Here is a 19,896-nt window from a genome sequence, read left to right as displayed (position 1 = left end):
GGTTTCGGTAGTCTAGACAAGAGGGATTTTACGTACAAGTATAGCAGCAAGTGTTGGGTGTACTCTGAATGTGAATGACTTCTACAATGGCTAATCAAAGTAAGCAACCCAGAGGTATGAAGGAGAATGTGGGAAGAATATTAAGGCACTATTTTATATGGCAAGATGGGACAGACCAGACTGCTGATGTCCCTTCATTCTGCAGTTTTACAAGATTTAATTCCTACAAATAAATAAAGCAGCTCATAGATCTCACAGGAATAAGCAAAGGCAACCAGGTGCAAGTAAAATTTATCCCTTTGGGCCTCCCCACGTTTTTACTATGACCAGCAGCACCTTTATAAGCACCTACAAAAAGCAAGCACACCCCCCACTCATTCTCAAATGAAGGGCTCAAGGATTGTGCTACTCTAGATGTTCAAAGAATTAACATATCCTTGGCACTGAGTGAAGCTGGAAAGGGATTCCAGTGCTATACTCTATATTGTTTGGGCTCTTATAATGCCCACCAAAGGCAGCCTGAGCAAAACAGCTTTAGCCAAGGAAGTTTCAGGTGAACATCAAGAAGTCACTATGGAAGGTGAAGTGATTCAGGCAACGAAAGTGCATTCTCTCCCTTGACTCACATGCAATAGGCACGTAGCGAAGATTGAGATAAAGTAGCAGTATATCAGCAGTGCCCCACCAATGAAGCAACCCAAACCGATGAATGTTTTGAACTGATGCTATGCTCACTCATCCTTCCCAAGTTTAAGTTTGGTTCAATTACCCCAGAAGGCTCTCCTGATCCTTGGAAACCCAGGCTAGCAACACAAATAGTTCTACTGCAAGAGTCCCACCCAAGTCCTCTACAACCCAGTCTTATTAGAAATATGGTAGCTACTGGGGAAATTCCCTCAGTTCTTCAGTGATGGCAGAATGTTCCAGGGGCCCTTTTCGTTCTGAGAACTGGGTGGTCACCAAGAGGACTTGTTACAGGTTGACATCTGTGACATCCGTAGGTGTGCTGGTCAGGCTGACTTCCTGGCTGTCCAGGTATGTTGCATTCTTGGAGGGGTTATATTCTTGCTGAGGCTGAGATATTCGCTTCAGGTTATCAGCTAAGGCAGCTTCGATTTGCTCCTGACAAGCTTTCAGGCAGTCCTGAAAGAGAGGAGAGGAACGAAGAGTTGTTCATGTCCACATTTTGCACCTTTCATGCCTTTTTTCAGCACAACCAAACATCTTCAAATATTTGAAGCCATCATATTAGGTACGCTGACACTGGAAAATTCCAAGTGAGAAGTGCAATCAATGACTGGTTTGTTAAAGTTACTACCGGGGACAAATAAATGCAACTTATACCAGCTAGTCTACCTAGAGCAGTGGTGGCGAACCTATGGCACGCTTGCCAGAGGCAGCACTCAGAGCCCTCTCCGTGGGCACGTCTCCGAATTGCTGGTGGCGGGCTGCGGAGCCCCAAAGTGCGCCGGTCGAGGGGCCGGCAGGCTGTGGCTGCTGACGGACACTGTCAGCCCCCATGCGCTCGCTGGCCTCTGTGTGCGGAGGCCGATGGTGTCAGGCAGCAGCTGCCCCGGCCCTGGCCTTGCCTTGCCCTGAGATAATGGCACCCCCACCCTGCCTCACCTCACCCCGCAGGACGAGCCTCCTACCCATCACCCCACCTGCCAGAGACCCCCTGGATCTCCCCCAACCCTGCCCGACCCCCACAGGCGTCCCTCCCCATGAGCAACATCGAGGTGACCATGCCCACCTTGGCCACACCCACCCAGTCTGCCATGACCAACACAACCACGCCCACCCAGTGAGCCACGCCCACCTGGCACCCGGCAATAAATAAGTGGGTTTGGGGTTGTAGTCTGGGCACTCGGTCTCTAAAAGGTTCGCCATCACTGACCTAGAGGCTTTTATAGAAATTGGCAACATAAGGCCATCCAGGACCATTTTTGATTTTATCAAGTCTGATTCTTGTAACACTTAACAAAGAATACTGGAGTGATACTGTTCTTCTATTTTGGCCTTCATACAGCTGAGGAACACATAAAAAATTATTGCAAAAGTAGAGCTGCAAAAATTCAGCATGATTAGAGTTAAATATTTGCTAATCATGTATTTATGTATGTGCACATTAATTTGTTTCCCTCAAAGAAGTATTTCCTGGTGTACTGGGAACTCTAAGGAAATCGTGCCAAGAAAGAGAGCCTGCAGCCCATTTCTACAATGTTTGCAGAAAAGACACACTTGCATTGAAGTGTGTCTTGCACAGGACTGGAGAGGAAAAACTGCTAGAAATACACATTACTGGTAAGCTATCTAGTGAGAAGTATTACTGTAACATTTGAAACGTTCAACAGTTCCCTCCTCCCAAGAATTTGAACGTGCTAGATTGCCTGTGACTGTGTTCTCCAGAGAGTACTGTTACTGCATTTATCTTAATGCAAGGGAAAATCTTGACCTTACATTTGGGAGGGGCTATATGCAGCAATAATTTTTCTCAGGGCAACAAGGAAACCCCTTCAGTTCTGTAATGAATCACAGTGGCAAGCCCTAAGTATAGCTCACTGCATCTCCTGCTATAAAGACTAAGGACCATCTCCTCTTGCTCTAGCCTAAAAAACACAATGTTATTTTTCTCTGCAGAGTCTTAGGGGTTTGAGTGGATCCTCAACAGGCTCCTTGAGGCTGCTCAGTTTGCAGGATCCTGTCATGTACTATATACAATCTTACCAAGAATCCTCTGATGGTTCTTAGAATCTGACAGAGGATGTGGCAAGTAAAAATAGCAACACCCAAGCTCTTTCCCCCCCAAGATGGTTCCAGTAAACGTGGCCTCTAAAACCTCTTTTAACACCCATAAAAGCTTGGTAAAGCCCACCCTAAATTATTTGGCCAGCTTGCAAGCAGATGATAAGGAAATACAGGAAGGGTTGATTATACAACTTAGAATGTTGGACTTCTCGTGGTAAGTTTCTTCTCTGAGAGAAAGGGATTATTGTATGTTTCTAATTTTAGCTCCAACAGATAAAACTCTAATGATCAAGCAGGAACATACTCTCTGGAAGAAATAATTATTCCTATTTCATTATATAACCCAGATCCCAGCATTGCCAATGAACTGAAAAACAAGCTACGCAGTTTCAATTGGTCAAACGTCAAACTTAGTGACAAAACAAAATCGATCTCCAGAGAAAAAATAAATGGATTGAAATGACAACTCCACTCCCACATGGCAATAAATGCTGAAGCAGAGGGAGAATTCACATGAAGGAAGACTCTCTCCATGTGTGGGGTTTTTTTGTTTTTTGTTTAGTTTACTCCTACACAGATTGAGGGGACAGGAAGGGATTTGTGTGAGGCAGCAGTAGCCATAGGTGGGCTTCTGTCCTTTGTGGCTAATGCTTAAATCTCAAATATCCTAGGCTGCTTCAGTTCTATCTCAAGACGTTCTCACACAAGTCTCTAAGAACTTCAATGATACTCAAATAGAACATTGCAACAATAAATGTAGCTTCTCTTTTCCTCATTTCTTGGCCTTATGATCCTTTGCTAGAACACTGGCAATGTCTGAATGTGGTATTTTTTTCGCCAATCAATGTGTAGCAATATAGAGTTAGATGGATCAAGGAACTGTTTCTTGTAAAACATGTCCTAGATTCTCGTGACTTGGGACTGTTATTTAAAAACACTGTACATGACCATTTAAATCACCTATGTATTCACAACTCTTCTTTCTAGAATCTTAGACACCTGACACAGCTAGTGAGTTGTACGCAAGAGATACTAGGCATTAGCATGGGTGATTCTAAGAATTAAATGCAAGTGGGAGTGAGTGGACAGGTGTGAACGCTGTAAGGGGTAGAAAGAATGTACAAGTCCTCCAAATGCTAACCTGTTCTTTATTGGTTTTGAGTCTGTCTCATTGTTTCTATTTTTATACAATCTAAAAACTAAGTACGTAAAAAGAATGGAAATGTGTCAAAATTTTAAAACTTGTTCCTGATTACATGTTTTATGATAAACTGTCATCCAAAAATAGGAAGAATGTTATGCCCATCTTCTTATAAATCTCAATCAATACTCAAGATTCACTATAAATGCAAAAAGCAGGTTTAAAGGCTATTTCCAAGAAATCAGAAAAGTTCAATAAAACAAAACGACTGGAAATAACTCAAATCTCTGCTTGGTGCCTCCACCATCTAAATATTCAGCTGAAGCTTAATAATAATGTCAGATAGTAGGGCAAGAGAAAATACCAGCTTTTTTATAGCATCTTTCAAGCTTCAGTTCAGGAGACAAAAGCTCAAAAAAGTGCAAAGTGGGAAAGAAACTGAAAAGCACTGGACAGGAGAAAAACCCAATTGACAAGATAAAACACGACATTCCAATTCAGGCAAGAACTTTCTAACAGCATGGGGCTTTGAAATCATCACTTCTTCTCTTTATGAGATGTTCGTCTTTTGTAATCCTCTATCCACTTTCCACCTGTCCCTTACTGTTCTCCATCAACTCTGTTCATAGGCTCAGCACTCAAACTTGATTTCCAGACTCATTCTCATTCATAGAGCAGCTTGTGAGCAGCTGGCCTCGGACAGTTCAGAAAGCATGGGGGGGGGAAGCCAAAAACTTTAGCAAACATGTTTTTCACTTCACGGTTGTCATACAACTTACTACTAGACCTGCAAGAAAGGCACAATTCACCAGTTGGACTGAGCCATGTAACAGAGTATTCAGAATGTCAAATTTGCTTTTCCTGGGAACCTGAGAAGGCAACCTGGGAGGGCTCTGGAATGCCACCTGAAGTCTACTTCTCTAGATTCCATATTTGCCTGTGGCAAGAATCCTACACTGACCCATATGAACCAGACATTAAGCCAATTCCAAGCCTGTCCTCATACACCAACCTAATCTCCAACATCTATCTGCTTGGATGAATTTTTTGCTTTTCAAAGACACCCCTCCCCCCAGTGTGCAAAAGAAAAGAAGAAATAACTAATCTGGAGCATCAGGTAAATAATCAATAGAAGAACCATCTGCAAATATCCAGCAATCATGAACTCAGTGGTAGGTCAGAAGCTGCCACAATACGTCAAGAAAAAGCAGTTGAGTTTTAAAGAACAGCCAATTTGTATAGCAACCCCACTGAGTACTGCAGAGTCACAACTGTTTTGGCTTAGTGAAAAGGCAGCACTGGCTTGGGAATCCAAGGATGCAGAGCAAGGAGAGGAAGCCTGCCAGGAGAGCAGATGTCTTCTTGGGACAACCATGTAATCTTTGCATTGACCAGGCAAAGAAAGGCCCTACTGTCCTCCATTTCTGGAGGTGACAGGCTTTCTGCGCTGGGCTGGAACTGAAAGAAGACTCAGCCACATTAATAATATAATCATATGTGGCAAACAGTCAGTGGCTGCATATAAAATCTTTTCCCAAATCAAGTAATCTCTAAAATGTCAGGGGCGAGTGGGTGGATTTATATGTATAAAATGAATGACAAGTGTTCCAGAGCTGTGAGAAGAAGAATCTCAAACAACTAGTTAGGTCAGTGGTTCTCAACCTTTTTAATGCCGCGATCCCAACCGGTCGTAAGTCGAGGACTAAACCGGTCGTAAGTCGAGGACTACCCAACCGGTCGTAAGTCGAGGACTTTCCCTGCCCGGGAGCGCCGCACATGCGTGGTTCCGCCCCCTGCGCCGGCCGAGGCGTAGCTGGCAAGCGGCAGAGATGGAGCAGGCCGACCACCAGCTGGCCCAGCCCAAGGGAGGTAAGGCACCCGCTGGAAAAGGGGGAAAAAATGGCGGACAAAAAAAATGGTGGACAGCCTTGCTTGGCGACCCCCATGAAATGGTCGATCGACCCCAAATGGGGTCCCAACCCACAGGTTGAGAACCACTGAGTTAGGTGTTTCTGCTTGCCGTATTAGGCTCTAACATTTTTCCTTTCATCTGTGGCTTCTCATAATGTATCAACTCTTCCAGACAAGCCTTTATTCTAGGCTTCCAAACAACTTTTGAACAGCCCAAAGCCACTGTATCAGTGAAAGGGGTGGCATAGACATTTAATAAATAAATAAGCAGCTACAGTGGTAGATGAAAGAATATAGAAACTTAGCATAACGGCTTGTACAATATGACAGGCAGGATTAGCCAGGAAAAATGGAGTTGGAAGGTCTACTGTGTCCAAAATCTAAGCAGAACACATGATCAAGGGAACTTATTCTCCTGCTCCTAAGATTCTAACTATTTTAATAACAAGATGGCATGATAAACAACCCAATAGAAAAAAGTTCGTAAAGAGGACCTATGCCTTAAATTTCGCAATACAAGATAATACAGGAATTTTTAAAGGTAATTCTAACTGAACATTCCATGCAGGGTAAGGAAGTCAGACCAAAATTAGCTAATTCTATCCCTACCTAGCCATTAGTAGCACAATTAACAAAAAGCTGTGATTTTTTTAAAGTTTATTTTAATCTTTTATATTTTTAATGTTTTATACTTATAATTGTTTTTACATCCATATGTTGGAAAGGTGGGAATTTATGAACTCCACCTCATAGAAGTATGTTTAATCCAGATTTGGGAAAGACTGTAATTCACAATAAATCTTCTTGGTTTCTGAGGATTTTACTTTAAAGTAAAAAGTGAGAATAGTAGATGGATGAATCTATCAACACAGATTTTAACAAGAAAATCTTGGTTTTATTTTCTTCAGCATATTGTCCCCATCTCCCCTTAATTCTCTGAACTGCAACTCTACATTCATGTCTCACTTAAGCACAAGAGGTTTCTTAGGCAGAAAAATAAATTTTAAGTTTTAATCCTGGTTTGTGCCCCTTTTTTCTCTTTGTTTGTGTAGCAATATCAGCAGCATCATTTCAAATGACTTTTGAAAGAGTTCTCTTTATTTGCCTAGATGTTTTTTCCATCTAACACATTCTTAAAAAGACAGCCTTGGTTTAGTGTGGCTAATTTTATGGTATATAGTTTGATTTGGGGTTTGATTATTGCTATATTTTTCTTTTGCTATTGCTGTTAGATGTTTTGATTAACCAACAGAAACTTGGGATTTGAGTACTTTAAGAGTCTTTACTATCCAGGTTGCTGCTGCAGCAACATTGGATCGTCAGCTTAGATTTGGCAGCTCAAAAGCTTTGTCACCAGAAACTTTTTGAAAAGAGGCAGATGTCTCTAATCATCAAACAGAGGCTTAAGAAATGATTTGACAGCCTGGTGATTTCTGAAGGAGATGCTAAATGCCATCTGTTAATACCAGATTTTCTGCCCATGTTATAAACAAGAACAAGTTTGGAATGCGAAGGGAAGAAGCCACAGTAGCTTTCCTTGGCTCAAGAAACAAAACGTTAGCAGAACCCCAGTTCCCATTTTGCGTGCTATTGCCTCCAAGCAGGATACTCACCACCTCTGTGCCAGTAATGCTAGCAAGCAGCTCAGTAAGTGCCTCGCCAGAAAAATGGTCAGATGAGGTAGAGAGGCCATGGACTGCTGCCCCAATGCAACCAGTAGCAATCATGGATGGTGGATACATAGCAAAGGTATAGTCTACAAATAAAGAAGAAAGGGTATTGGGAGGAAGAGGAACAAATTAATTAGTTATTTCATTCAGCAAAGAGAAATGTCCACAAAGAAAGCTTAAGCAGATACTTTAGGATAGAAAACCAAGCAAATTTAAAACTAAGCAGCACAGGTTAGGTTTTCAAGTTTCAGAAAAGAATACAACATCTTAGCCCTTGGAACATTATTTAAAATATTTATACTCTGCCTCATTCCTGACCAGATGGCTCATTTCAAAATTTCAGCAATGCAGAATTGGACACTAATTTTTAAGTAAGAAAAATGACTTGCAGTAGAAGCAGTTGATATGGGGACCTATTGCCACCAACATATCCACAGTACCTCTCTTGGAATTCACCACATTCACTGTCTTCTAATGGGAATGGGTAGAGTATGTTAATGAACTAATTAAAGAATGAGAAGAAGAGTTTTTTAAAGAGTAACTTTGAGGATGATGATGAGTGTGGCGTAGTGGTTAGAATGCAGTATTGCGACAAACCCTGCCCACAGCTTGGAGGTCTGCTCAAAGTTGACTCTGCCTTCCATCCTTCTGCGGTCAGTAAAATGAGGACCCGGATTTTGGGGGTCAATATACTGATTGTGTAAACTGCCCAAAGAGTGCTGTAAAGCACTATGGGGTGGTGTATAAGTCTAAGTGCCATTGCTATTATTATGAAGCCTCAACAGGATGTTTAGAAAATAAAATGTAAAAGTATGCTCTTCTTTTGCCCTATTAAAATGTAAAAATAACCTGGGATTGCAGACAATATTATGAGTGGTGCACATCTAGAGATGCTGGCAGGAGCAATCTCATAAATATTAGTTTTTTGCGACCCATGACCACAACACATTTTCATAATTTTAAAGCGCCTCCCAAACTGAAAAAGAACATACTCTTAGCTTATGTAAATTATTTTGCAACAAAATTATTATCAGCATATTTACAAGAGTCGGGAGGAAGCATACATTTGATGAAATCCCAGCTTCCAAGTCATTATCATCAATCTTCATCAATCATCATTAACAGTCAATGCTATTGCACATCAGACATTAGTATTTGATTAATCTGCCAGCTACAGAAGAAGGAAACCATTATTGCCTAAAATTTACTCCAAAGTCATCAAAAACTGGAATGAAAAACACTGGAAGTGGCTGGCAGCTTCCTACACTACTTGGACACCAACAAAAAGGGACATAAAATCTACCTAAGATGTTTAATTAACCAACCTAAGAATAATCTATAAGGTTACATAGCTATTTCTTTTTGATAGCATGTTAGAATAAGCAAAAAATGCCTCTTCCTGGAAGAAGAAAAGATAGGCTCTATCCTTGCACATATACAATAAGTAGTTAATGTGTGAGAAAGATGCATTTCTCCTCTAAGACTGTACAAAAATTAAGGAGTGACCTGATGCCCAGTTCAAATGATCAATAGGATGTATCTTTCTGATGATAGAAGAGAACTAAAGATTATTTTCTTCAACACAGTAGTAAAGTTGTTTATAAAATGGCTAGAAAGAACAAGTTGATCACAGATTTTAGGAAAAAAAACCTCTACCATGGAACCCAATTGCCAAATGCTTCTGTGAACTCACCTCTAGGACTATATTTGTCTTTATTATGCAAACTATCATTTTGGGATTACTATGTCATATTTCATTTTTATAGATAATGGCACACTTAACATGAAATATTTACCATCCCTGCTTTACAGAGACAGAAACCGGACTTCAATCAATGGGGATCTTTGGCCTCTTTGAGGAAAGAATCAGTTTACTACAGCTATCAATTAAACAAGGCCTCCCTTTTCAAAGTTTATAAATTAAGCTGCTTCTCCCTTCCAGAGAGACTCACCCTTTCAAACACAAACATACCTGTGGCACACAATGCAATGAAGGTCTGGGCGTGTTTCTTTACCAAGTGTACCTTATGCTGAGGAAGTGACAGCCGATGGAGAATGTGATCCAGGAAGTCGTTTGCTATTACCACCACCAGGTCCCATTTCAGCTTCTCTAAGACCAAATATTCCCAGTCCTAAGGAAGGAAGGGCGGGGAGATTATGCAAGCAAAACAGGGAATTATTTTTTTAAAAGAAAATCACACAAGAAAAAAAAAGCCAAATCCGTGAGGCTTACTGTGTTTTTCCTCAAGTTCCCAGCAAAAGATTATTGCTCCTTGGAATCTGTATACAGATAGTCCTGTTTAGCAACTGTTCAAAGGTACAATGGCACTGAAAAAAAGTGATTTATGAAGGTCCTTGCCCTTGTGACTGCCGCAGCATCCTGACAGCAAGTGATCCAAGTTTGGATGCTTGGCAACTGGCATGCATTTATGATGGCTGCAACATCCTGGGTCATGTGATCATCATTTTCTACCTTCTAAGCCAGCCTCTGACAAGGAGGAAGCTCGATTTGCTTAATGACCATGTGATTCGCTTAACAACAAAGCAACAACAGTTGCTTTGCAACTGTGACCAAAAAAAGGTCATAAAATTGGGTGAAACTGTCTGAACGTTTAACCGCCTTGCTTAGCAACAGAAATTCTGATCCAACTGTGGTCACATGTTGAGGACTACCTGTACTGCAAAATGTTTCCACCACCAAACTGTGCTTATTGGCAGTTTGGGTGTGCAAATCCTTCTGTCATTGCACCTGATGGATGCAGCATTTGTCCTCTCAAACAAACACCAGAGGAAAGAGTAATACAGGATCTACATCTGTCAATTATGTCTTCATTCTCCTGTGTAGTCAGGCACAACTAAATACAGCCTTTTCTAGGCAAAGAACTTATATGAGTGCTTCTCAAATTTGGTAATTTTAACTTCCCAATCACACTATAGAATTCTATGAGTTGAAATGCACACTGTCAAAGCAAAACATCTGATCTTGAAGTTGCCAAGTTTGATAAGCACTGATGTATACAATTTGTTTGCCAAATGCTATGGAAACATTTTCAATAACTCCCCATTCTAGCTGAGCGATGGCATTTTCTTTCTTCTTCTCTTCCTGTTATCAAAATACTTTATCTTTCTTCATCTGCCACCATCCATATATTAACTTCTAAATCCCATCAGCCTTGGTCTGGCCCAAGCTTCCAAAATCCAATTGTTTTAAGGGCACTTTCAGGGAGGCTGTTGATGCCTCTTTTGCCTTAAAGAATATCCCATTTTAATCCTCTGGTTCATCTTCTAAAATCTTTTCTTTCTAATTTCTTAAATGCTCTATCATAGGAAATAAAAATACCAGATTTATTGGCAAATGGAATACCAAGAGCAATGGTATCCTAAAGAAAGAAAGAAAGAAAGAAAGAAAGAAAGAAAGAAAGAAAGAAAGAAAGAAAGAAAGAAGGAAAGAAAGAACCTCTTTCCTCAATTTTCCCCTTACATTGAACAACTCAGGTCAAGCAGTATAAAAAACAAACACATTCAGAAACACATAAAAAAGATTTGTTTCTTCTTACAACTGGGCAGAGGCTGTAACTTAAGATAGAGGACATTCTTTGTATGCCAAAAATTCCAGATTCTGACCCAGCAACTCTATGTTAGGCTGAGAGCAACTCCTATTTGAAACCCTGAAGAGCTACTGCCATTTAATAGACAATACCGCACTGGAAACCTTACTGCTGACTCAGTATTATCTGTCTCCCCATGCTCTTGTTCTTAAACAGCATACCCAAGCATGTTCCCCCCACCACGCCCATGCTCTATCCTTCTATTTAGCCTTCTGAAACTGCATGTCCAAGATATAATAAAATGCTTTTCAGCTCCCAGAGTTCAAACAGATGTAAGGACTAACCAGAAAAGCTATGTGAGAAGTGGCACTGTGCATGCCCTTGTCTTGCCTGCAGATTTTTACGACTCAATTCCAATGTGCCGTTTGAAGTCAAAGCAGTTATGCACAAGTTGAGCTTTGCAAGCTTCCTTGAAAGAATGAACATGGGCTGTTTCCCTTTGATCTTTCAGCACAGATCATCTTTCCATTCGGGTTTGCTCCTCAAAATGATTCCATTTCCTTGAATACAGGTTACATGCAGTGTCCTCTGTAATCCCTTATTAGGCTACCCATAGGGTCACATCACATCTAAACAGGCTCCCAACTGGTCCCCCAATCACTTGTTTCTTTTTTCTTTTAACTCCTGTTCTCTCACCTTTCCTTACTTTTCACAGTTTCAGACAAAATCTATAGATGCATATTTGTATGCTAATAAGGGTAAATGGTAGCCAGGATTGCAATCCTAAGAAACACCACAAGTAGCCTGTACAAGCTAAGGTGATGTGGTCTCCAAGTCACAGACATCTCATTCTGTCAGTAACTTTCCAAGAATGAGACAGAGCTTTCAATAGTGACCACAATTAGGAGTCTTCTTTTTTGTTATTGATGTTGCAACAAATACTTGCTTTTATCAACTTGTAGGCAGCTGCTAGGAAACATGCATGGCTCTTCTGACAGCCTTCTCTTCTGTGAGAAGTTTTCTGGTTTTGCACTTCCTAAATGTCCGTACACCCTTTTCTCTATGTAATTCTTCAATATAAGAGCTAGAATTTTAAAGACAATTTGACTGTCTGCAATTGTTATCAGTCTCTTCTTTAAGTAAGAACCAAGTTTCGATTGGCTCAAGTATCCATATTAATTTTCATTTAATATTGCCATGAGGGGGAAAAAAGTAACTTTTGTCTGTTTTTCAAGCGTAAGGTCAGAAACCTTCTTGGTTTATTCGGGTTTAATCTTCTCAGTTTGCGCATGACTCAGAGAAATTCTTACATTGCAGCTTTACTGTTGTTTTATGGAAAAACTCACCCTTCAGTTGAAAAACAGCATATTACCACATCAAGCTGAGAAAAAAAAGCAGAGCAACTGCCACAGATGCAGCTAGCATCAAATTTGTTCAGTGACAAATGTAGATCCTGTAATTAGGAAGAATCAATATTGTAAATAAGAAGCTTCAGTGAATTTCAAGCAATGCTCTATTGATCTCAGCAGGCAGCAACAGTTAAAACTTTAAGGGACTGGATCCCTTTCTGCATATCCAGAATAAGGTGATGGGCTCTTTAGCTGGTGGTCTGGACTTCAATAACTCAAGTTTATAAAAGGGGAACACTATTTTTGAACAGTGTTCCTAAAAAAAATCTAACAAATAACGGAGGAAAAAATACTTTCTATTACAAGAAATCATCTTTAAAAAAATACTAAAAAATTATTTTGATTTAAATTTACACCAGTAAACTGCCTTGAAAAAAAGCCAGGTCAATGTTGTTGTTCCCTAAGTCATAAAGATTGGCTAAATGTCTAAACACGTTTGTAAAATGATAGCTCCCTATCTATGGAGCAGACTGGACCAACTTCAAGATCAACAGTCCAAAGTGCTGGATAGGCCAGATGGTTAATGAACGAATGCTGAAAGTAAATCCCATCAAGCTGAAGACCTTGTGACCTGCTGACACGAAATACTCTTTGTAACTATCTTTTCAGCTAAACTTGCATGCAGCAAATTGGCTCAATGAATGAAGTGCACAACAGCTTAGATAATACCCGTGGACGGAAATCCAGCTTCCTTCAAGTGGATAAATTCCTTGTTGCATCATTTCCTTATACTAAGAATAACTTCAGCATGATTTTGAGTGCTGAACTGGTGTCAAGCAGGCATCCTCCTCTTTTCAAGAGGAAATTGGTCTTGCTAGGAAAGTGAGGTAGCTTTCCTTCCAGGAGCTGGCAGATAAATTGCCAGGATGCAGCCATTGTCCAAACCATGATAAAGTTGCTTTCTCTTTTCTTTCCCTGGATCACTCTCACTGCCCAGTTGTGAAAGAAAGAAGCATGGGACATTATTAGCACACAGGAGGGAAGTGGTTGGGTAAGTGAAGAATTAACACTCTCAAACCCAGAAGCAGATGCCATCCTGCATGACTCAAGAGATAATTGACCTATCTTCTTAGTGTTGGTGAACTTCAAAGAGCAGGATGGAAGGCATTCCACAGTCCAGTCACAGAATATAGGATATCAGTTTCCCAGTTGATTTTGGATTCTTCTTCCATGTAGAAGATCAAGTTCCTAACACATTTTGATGCTTATGCCTTCAAACAGACTTGGTGGCCAGATTCAAAGCATTGGCAACAAATATATTTTCATTCACCATACTGACCAGAACAGTCATGTAATTCAGATGAAAAGAAACTGAGTTTAGAGGCTGAGTTGAGAGGGATTTTATAATCTTTTCCTTCTGAAACTTTGTTACTGTTAAATAAATCAGTTGGGGTTCTACTGAGTTTCCTGCACATTTACAGGAGCAGAGTGGAATCAGGATCAGTCCCACAGCCTGACCTTATTGGTGGTCTGAAATCAAGAGGAATTCCAGAGATCTCTATGAGTGGATGGGTTGCATACATGCATGAGTAATCTAAAAATGTATGAATGAATGATGGCAATGGATAACTTTTGTTTCATAGAAAATCTAAAAGTCTAACAATAATGATAATTTCATTCTTAATTGTCCATGTGAATACAACTCCCTCCCTCTTAAATCAAATGCAAACCAATGGAGTAGACAGTGAATGTTCTAGTAAACACTCTTTTTAGGAGTTGAAAAACGAGATCCATAAAATTAAAGGGAATTACCCTCTTTCCAATGATATTAGGAAAAAATATAGCTACTGTTCTTTTGACATACAAAATGTGTCTAGCTAACACCTGCAGAAAACAGGTGGAATATTTGACCCACTCCCCTTTGCTCTCTTTGTTACAACTCCATCATCCTCTGCAATCATGACTAATGCTGGGCTGAAGAGACATATAGTACAACCAAGCTGTGGGCACTAGCTACAGCTTCCTTGAAGGAATCAGTGCCATACTGACAAGGAAAATAATTTTAAAATCTGATTTGTTATATTTAAATCTGATTTTTTTAAAAGAATATCAATATTACATGTTCAATAAAAAGAAGTATAAAATGCAAAGGTGTTAAAAATTTACACTCCTTCATATTTGTTTATATTTGAATCCAAAGCTCTTTGTCCAACAGTCTAAGCTAGCTCATTCTTTTACCAGGAAAAGCAACTAAGGACAAGAGAAAGAGGCTTTGAAGAACGGGGATTATTATATATGAGACAGTAAGCTACACAATGTATCTATTATTATTTGGCTACTTATCCATGCGGTATTTAACTTTGATCATTGAAACAGCTGGCAGAGCAATCCTTGCCCTGTATGCTTGGATTGACTGATGCTGAAATGGAGATAACTCCACTGCCTGACAAGCAAACAAGCTCGGACAGTTCAATTAAATTTCTAAGGAGATCCATGGCATCCCTCTACTGCAGTGGTTCTCAACCTTTTTAATGCTGCGACCCCCCAACCGGTCGTAAGTCGAGGACTAAACCGGTCATAAGTCGAGGACTACCCAACCGGTTGTAAGTCTTTCCCTGCCCGGGAGCGCCACGCATGCGTGGCTCCGCCCCCTGCGCCGGCCGAGGCGTAGCTGGCAAGCGGCAGAGATGGAGCAGACCGACCACCAGCTGGCCCAGCCCAAGGGAGGTAAGGCACCCTCCGGAAAAGGGGGGAAAAATGGCGGACAGCCTTGCTTGGCGACCCCCGTGAAATGGTCGATCGACCCCAAATGGGGTCGCGACCCATAGGTTGAGAACCGCTGCTCTACTGCCAGTGGAGCTCCTTCTGGAGAAATAGGAATTGCACCTCCAACAGACGTTCTGGGACAGGACGGAGGCTACTTGGTCTATGCTCAATCTCCATATGATTTCCTATTTACCTGCAAACAAATGATTTCAATGCTTACATAGATCAACCATTTCAAATCCAAATATCTTGAGGAAATATGTGAATAAGAAAGAAGAAAGCTGCTTTAGAACAATTATTTAACTCAGGCCATTTCCAGTGATGGATTACATTCCCCTGAGCTAAATCAACCTATCCTGCTGACAGGAGCTTGTCACCTTCAATGGATAAGAATCCTGCAGAGGCTCCTCAAAGGATAGACACAATTTATTGCTCTGAGGATTTGGGTAAAATCTAGTATACATTTCTCAGCTCTGCTAGCAGGATATGTCAACTCTTCAAATGTCTCATTCATTCATTCTTCAATTTCTACTGACCATCTCCTTTTTCTACCTGTAATTTAATGCATCTACAGTCTTGAGTGAGAATTTTGAGATTAAGTGAACCCAAGTGGAGCAGAGATGATTGCTTATTTGTAAGAAACTGGCAGAAAAGTAAAGTACAGGTCGAGACCTAAGAACTAATGGCCCAGGTGTCACACTAGGAGAGGCTTCTTAGGTTATGCCAGTGTTTCTCAACCTTGACAATTTTAAGGCATGTGGACTTCAACTCCCAGAATTCCACAGCCAGCAATGCTGGCTGTGGAATTCTGGGAGTTGAAGTCCACATGCCTTAAAATTGTCAAGGTTGAGAAACACTGGGCTATGCAGAATTAGGCCAAGGGTGATGGGTAGCATCAGGCAGGATTTTTCCATCTGATCAGGATCTTTTGCATGAAAAACAAGTGCTCTGCCACAGAGCAATGGCCGATGTCTTGGAAAGTCAACTACCCTGGCTTAACTTTTGAATATAGAAAACAGCACAAGCATATATAATCTTGCATAAGCATATATAATCTTGCTTACTTTTTCTCCACCATTTTCTTAAGAGACGTGTTGGTGTCTAGAAATGCTGCACTATATTCAATCTAGTCTGAAATCTAATGAAAAGACTCCTGCAGAAACTTCAAAAATATGTTTTATATAAACATTCAGAACACAGACTATATTTACATGGAATGTCTCGCTAAAAAGAGCTTCCTTATTAAAAACGAACATAGAACTTGAACCTGTAACAGGATAATAAAGACTGTGATGCAAGTGGTGGATTGTTCTTGACAGAACTGATTGCAGCAATTTTAGGTCATTCTATTGATGAACTGAAAGAAAAATTACATGTTTCCAGACCAAGGACCACAACATTGGCCATACTTTCTGAGAGAGCTGACGTTTAAATATTTTAAAAATATTTACAAGCATCCTTTTGTAATTGGTGTACTCTGCAGGTTCAAAACTATAGCTACCATTGAAAAATGGCTATTCTTCTGTCATATCTACATTTCACTGTTTATTTTTAAATGAGACAGTTCGTTTTTAAATCAGATTTTGCTAAATTTGGAAAACCTGTATTTCTCAACCATCCCCGAGTAGCTAGCATCAAAGGACTACTTCTGTCCTTAACAGAAATTGTTACTCTATATTGTTTTATTCAAATACTATTTGCTGTATGATTACTTCTCATTGCAGATGAATAATGACAAAGGAATGAGTTTCTTTGCAATATATATTCTACATTTGGAAAGAATATAATTACAAAGATTCATAAAAGCATAACTGGATCATGCACACACAGGAAAGACTCAGCTAGGCAAGTACATTTCTTCCTTCTATGCTTCTTACTTATGAGTTCCAGTTTTGGGAGGGGGTCTTGTCCCATGCACATCACTTTAGCGTTGTTTCCACCCAATAACATTTACTACATAGTATGACCATTTGGGAGTTTGTATCTATCCATTCTTAAAGTATGATGTGCTTAAAATTTAATGTGCTCAGCAAAAAGGGACAATTTACTATTCACTTCTAATTTCAGATAATTAATGGGCAATTGCACTCAATAAGCCAAATTCAAAAGTCTAAAACAGATGTTCATGTACAAGAGGAAAAGAAATAGATTAAGATGTAGCAGGAAAAGGAAAACCATATGATACTTAAAAAGCAACCACAGTGCCCATCCACGATTAGGTAACAGAACAAGCTGAGTTGTAGAAATATGAAATATTATATCTAATAAGGAAGGAAGCTTACCAAAACTTCATAGGGTGTGATGGAATTGTCTGTGTAAATGCAGAGTTTCTGTACACTTAAAGGCATGGTCTCTCGCAACTTGGAAGCCAAAAGCATGCAGACGGCTCCCAGGAGTTGCAAGTGGTTTTTGCGGGTGGGGACACAGGACAAGTAGCGATCCACATAATTCATGGCCAAGGGAAACACTTCTTCTTCACATTTTTGCTCCTCACAAACCTGAAAAAAACCCAATAACAATGGGAAAGAATTTTATAAACAGGGACCATCTACCATACCGAAAATAAATTCTTCAAAAAAGTCATTATCAAAGCACTTTTTTATTTGTAAATATAAAGGAAAATATGAGAGTTAATATGTAGAATAGGGGATGTGAAAATATGTTCTCTGTTTTGCTTCTAGATTCTGCTGCAAATTTGGTTAGGTCAAATCTGCATTATAGAATCAGTATTTGGTTTTTAAGTCTGGCCTGATGCATCATGTGCAATGAATAAGATCCTAAGTACTCAAAAGCCTCTCACTATCCTAATTTCATTTACTACAGAACATTAAAGCCATTTATATCTCGTGCCAGTAAAAATATCAGTGAAATAAATGGCACTTCCATGGAAGAAGCCATCATATGATGACAATATTAATCAAAAATTTAAAAAGCCTAATTCCCCATCTTCTCCATTGATTAGGCCTATTTATTTATGCTGATTTACTATTGCTCCCACTGAATCTTTTAAGTTGATTTAACAATTAAACCATAAACATAGCCCTTTTAGCAGAAACTCATTATTTTTTACTGCATGACTTTCCCATATAGGAACTGGTGCTTTTTAAATGGATGTACTTAGCTTTCCTGTTCAAGATGCTGATATCTGTCTCATCAGCTTAAAGCCATATAAATGAATTTAAATCCTCAAACACTCCACCTAGTCTATCTGCACAGGGCTGCCTCCATTTATGACATATCTAAGGTATAATGGCTGGAGGAATTCCAATCTGAGCTCCTTACTTTGTTTTCCTGAAAGCAATTCTTACCTATTACAGATGATCAGGCAAGTAAGGTTTTATAAACCTGAATTTAATAACCCAAATGCATTAATGGCGTTGCAGAAAGTGGTCGTTTTCTCTGAGTGCTTTGATATCTTGCAAACAAAGATAGTAAATAAGGCAGGCATATAAAAGTTGAGTCCCCTTCTAGACTACAAATCCATGTAATCCAGAATCTTGTTTGCCCACAGGAAGAATCTTAACAAATGGAACTGTATTTCTCCCTTGCTTCGCTTAGAAAAAAGTTCTGCCTAATTTATTTAGGCTTATACAATTATCTAAAACAGTTTATTTATAAGATAAGGCAAGACAATTCTAGTTTGACTTCCACCTTTCTTTTTCTGGTAGAGAAGGGGATGGGTATTAAAATTTGCCCTTTACTAGTTGGTTATTTATTTCACCCATCTTCATCTCTGGTATTTTAATTGTGAAAAACTGCAGATTCTAAACTGATCAGTCCCTGAATGTTGTGCACAAACAAGGCTAGTGACTGGGACCACCTAGAGGTTGCACGCCTTACTGCCAAGAAAAGGTGAACGCTCCTTGAATAAGAATCTTTCCCCCGGCGCAGCACCATCAGGGTGGGTTTTTTATCAGCCTAAATCGAGAGGGCGAAAACGGAGGGGCTGGAGGCCTCATTTACTTTTTCAATTCTCCCCCCCCCCGATAGACTTGCTGTTTATTAAGCATCGATTCCTTCACCCCCCAAACGCAAACCCTTCCCAACCACCTTCGGTCGACCTCTCTCCTTGCAAAAGCCGTCCCCCAAAACGTTTGAATTTTGATCTCTCCCGCCACTACCATTAGACTCAGCTTTCCCGCTCCATCCAGGCTAACCCCAAGGCCTCATTTCTTTCTAGGGAAACTTCTCCGGATTCCGGAGAAATCAGATTCCAGGGAATGAAGGGAGAAAAAACGTGCCATAAAGTCGCCTATACCTCGACGCAATACTTGCCAGAACATAAGATGCCAGTAAAGCCAACGAGGTTTCCTTCCGAGCGGTTGGGAAAGAAGGGGAACCCTTCCCCACCCCCCCACCCCTACCGCACTTCCTAAGGCGACCGATTAAAAGGTAAGCCGGGCTGAGCCTTCAAGGAGACAGGGTGGGTGGGCGGTCGGTCGGTCGAGCGAGCCAGCGACACCCCGGCACAAACCTCCAACATCCAGAACGCCAACATCTTCCGCATGTAGGGCTGGATCTCCTTCTGCACGCACTGGAAGTAGGAAACGCGAAGGCAGCAGCGCTCTTCCTGGCTGAGCAGATTCTGCAGGACCCGCCGGTCCCTTAATAGCTGCGGATCCCGCTTGGCCCGGATCACCCCCTCCACACACAGCAGTTCCATGTGCGCGAATTCGGAGACGGGACGTATCGACGGAAAGAAGAGAGCCGAGGCTGCGAGCGGGGAGCCGGAGGCCACGAGGAAGGGAGAGGAGGGACTCTTC

The 19,896-nt window shown here is 40.6% G+C and overlaps 1 protein-coding gene across 1 annotated transcript; it reads right to left on the bottom strand.

Moving 5' to 3' along the window:
* Window positions 1–229: 229 nt before the first annotated feature.
* CCND3 (cyclin D3) lies at window positions 230–19,830 on the bottom strand. The gene is made up of 5 exons (XM_015823156.1): window positions 19,608–19,830; window positions 17,416–17,631; window positions 9,443–9,602; window positions 7,414–7,556; window positions 230–1,143 (listed from the first exon to the last, which is right to left on the bottom strand). Exons 1-5 carry the CDS (start codon window positions 19,794–19,796, stop codon window positions 973–975), a joined length of 879 nt encoding a protein of 292 aa, XP_015678642.1. The 5' UTR covers window positions 19,797–19,830; the 3' UTR covers window positions 230–972.
* Between the last annotated feature and the right edge of the window lie 66 nt (window positions 19,831–19,896).

Source organism: Protobothrops mucrosquamatus, unplaced genomic scaffold (genome assembly GCF_001527695.2).
Source record: "Protobothrops mucrosquamatus isolate PMUCROS unplaced genomic scaffold, P.Mucros_1.0 scaffold1785, whole genome shotgun sequence".
Taxonomy (NCBI): Eukaryota; Metazoa; Chordata; class Lepidosauria; order Squamata; family Viperidae; genus Protobothrops; species Protobothrops mucrosquamatus.
Note: the sequence above shows the minus strand (reverse complement) of the source record. Positions and strands in the feature narration are given on the sequence as shown.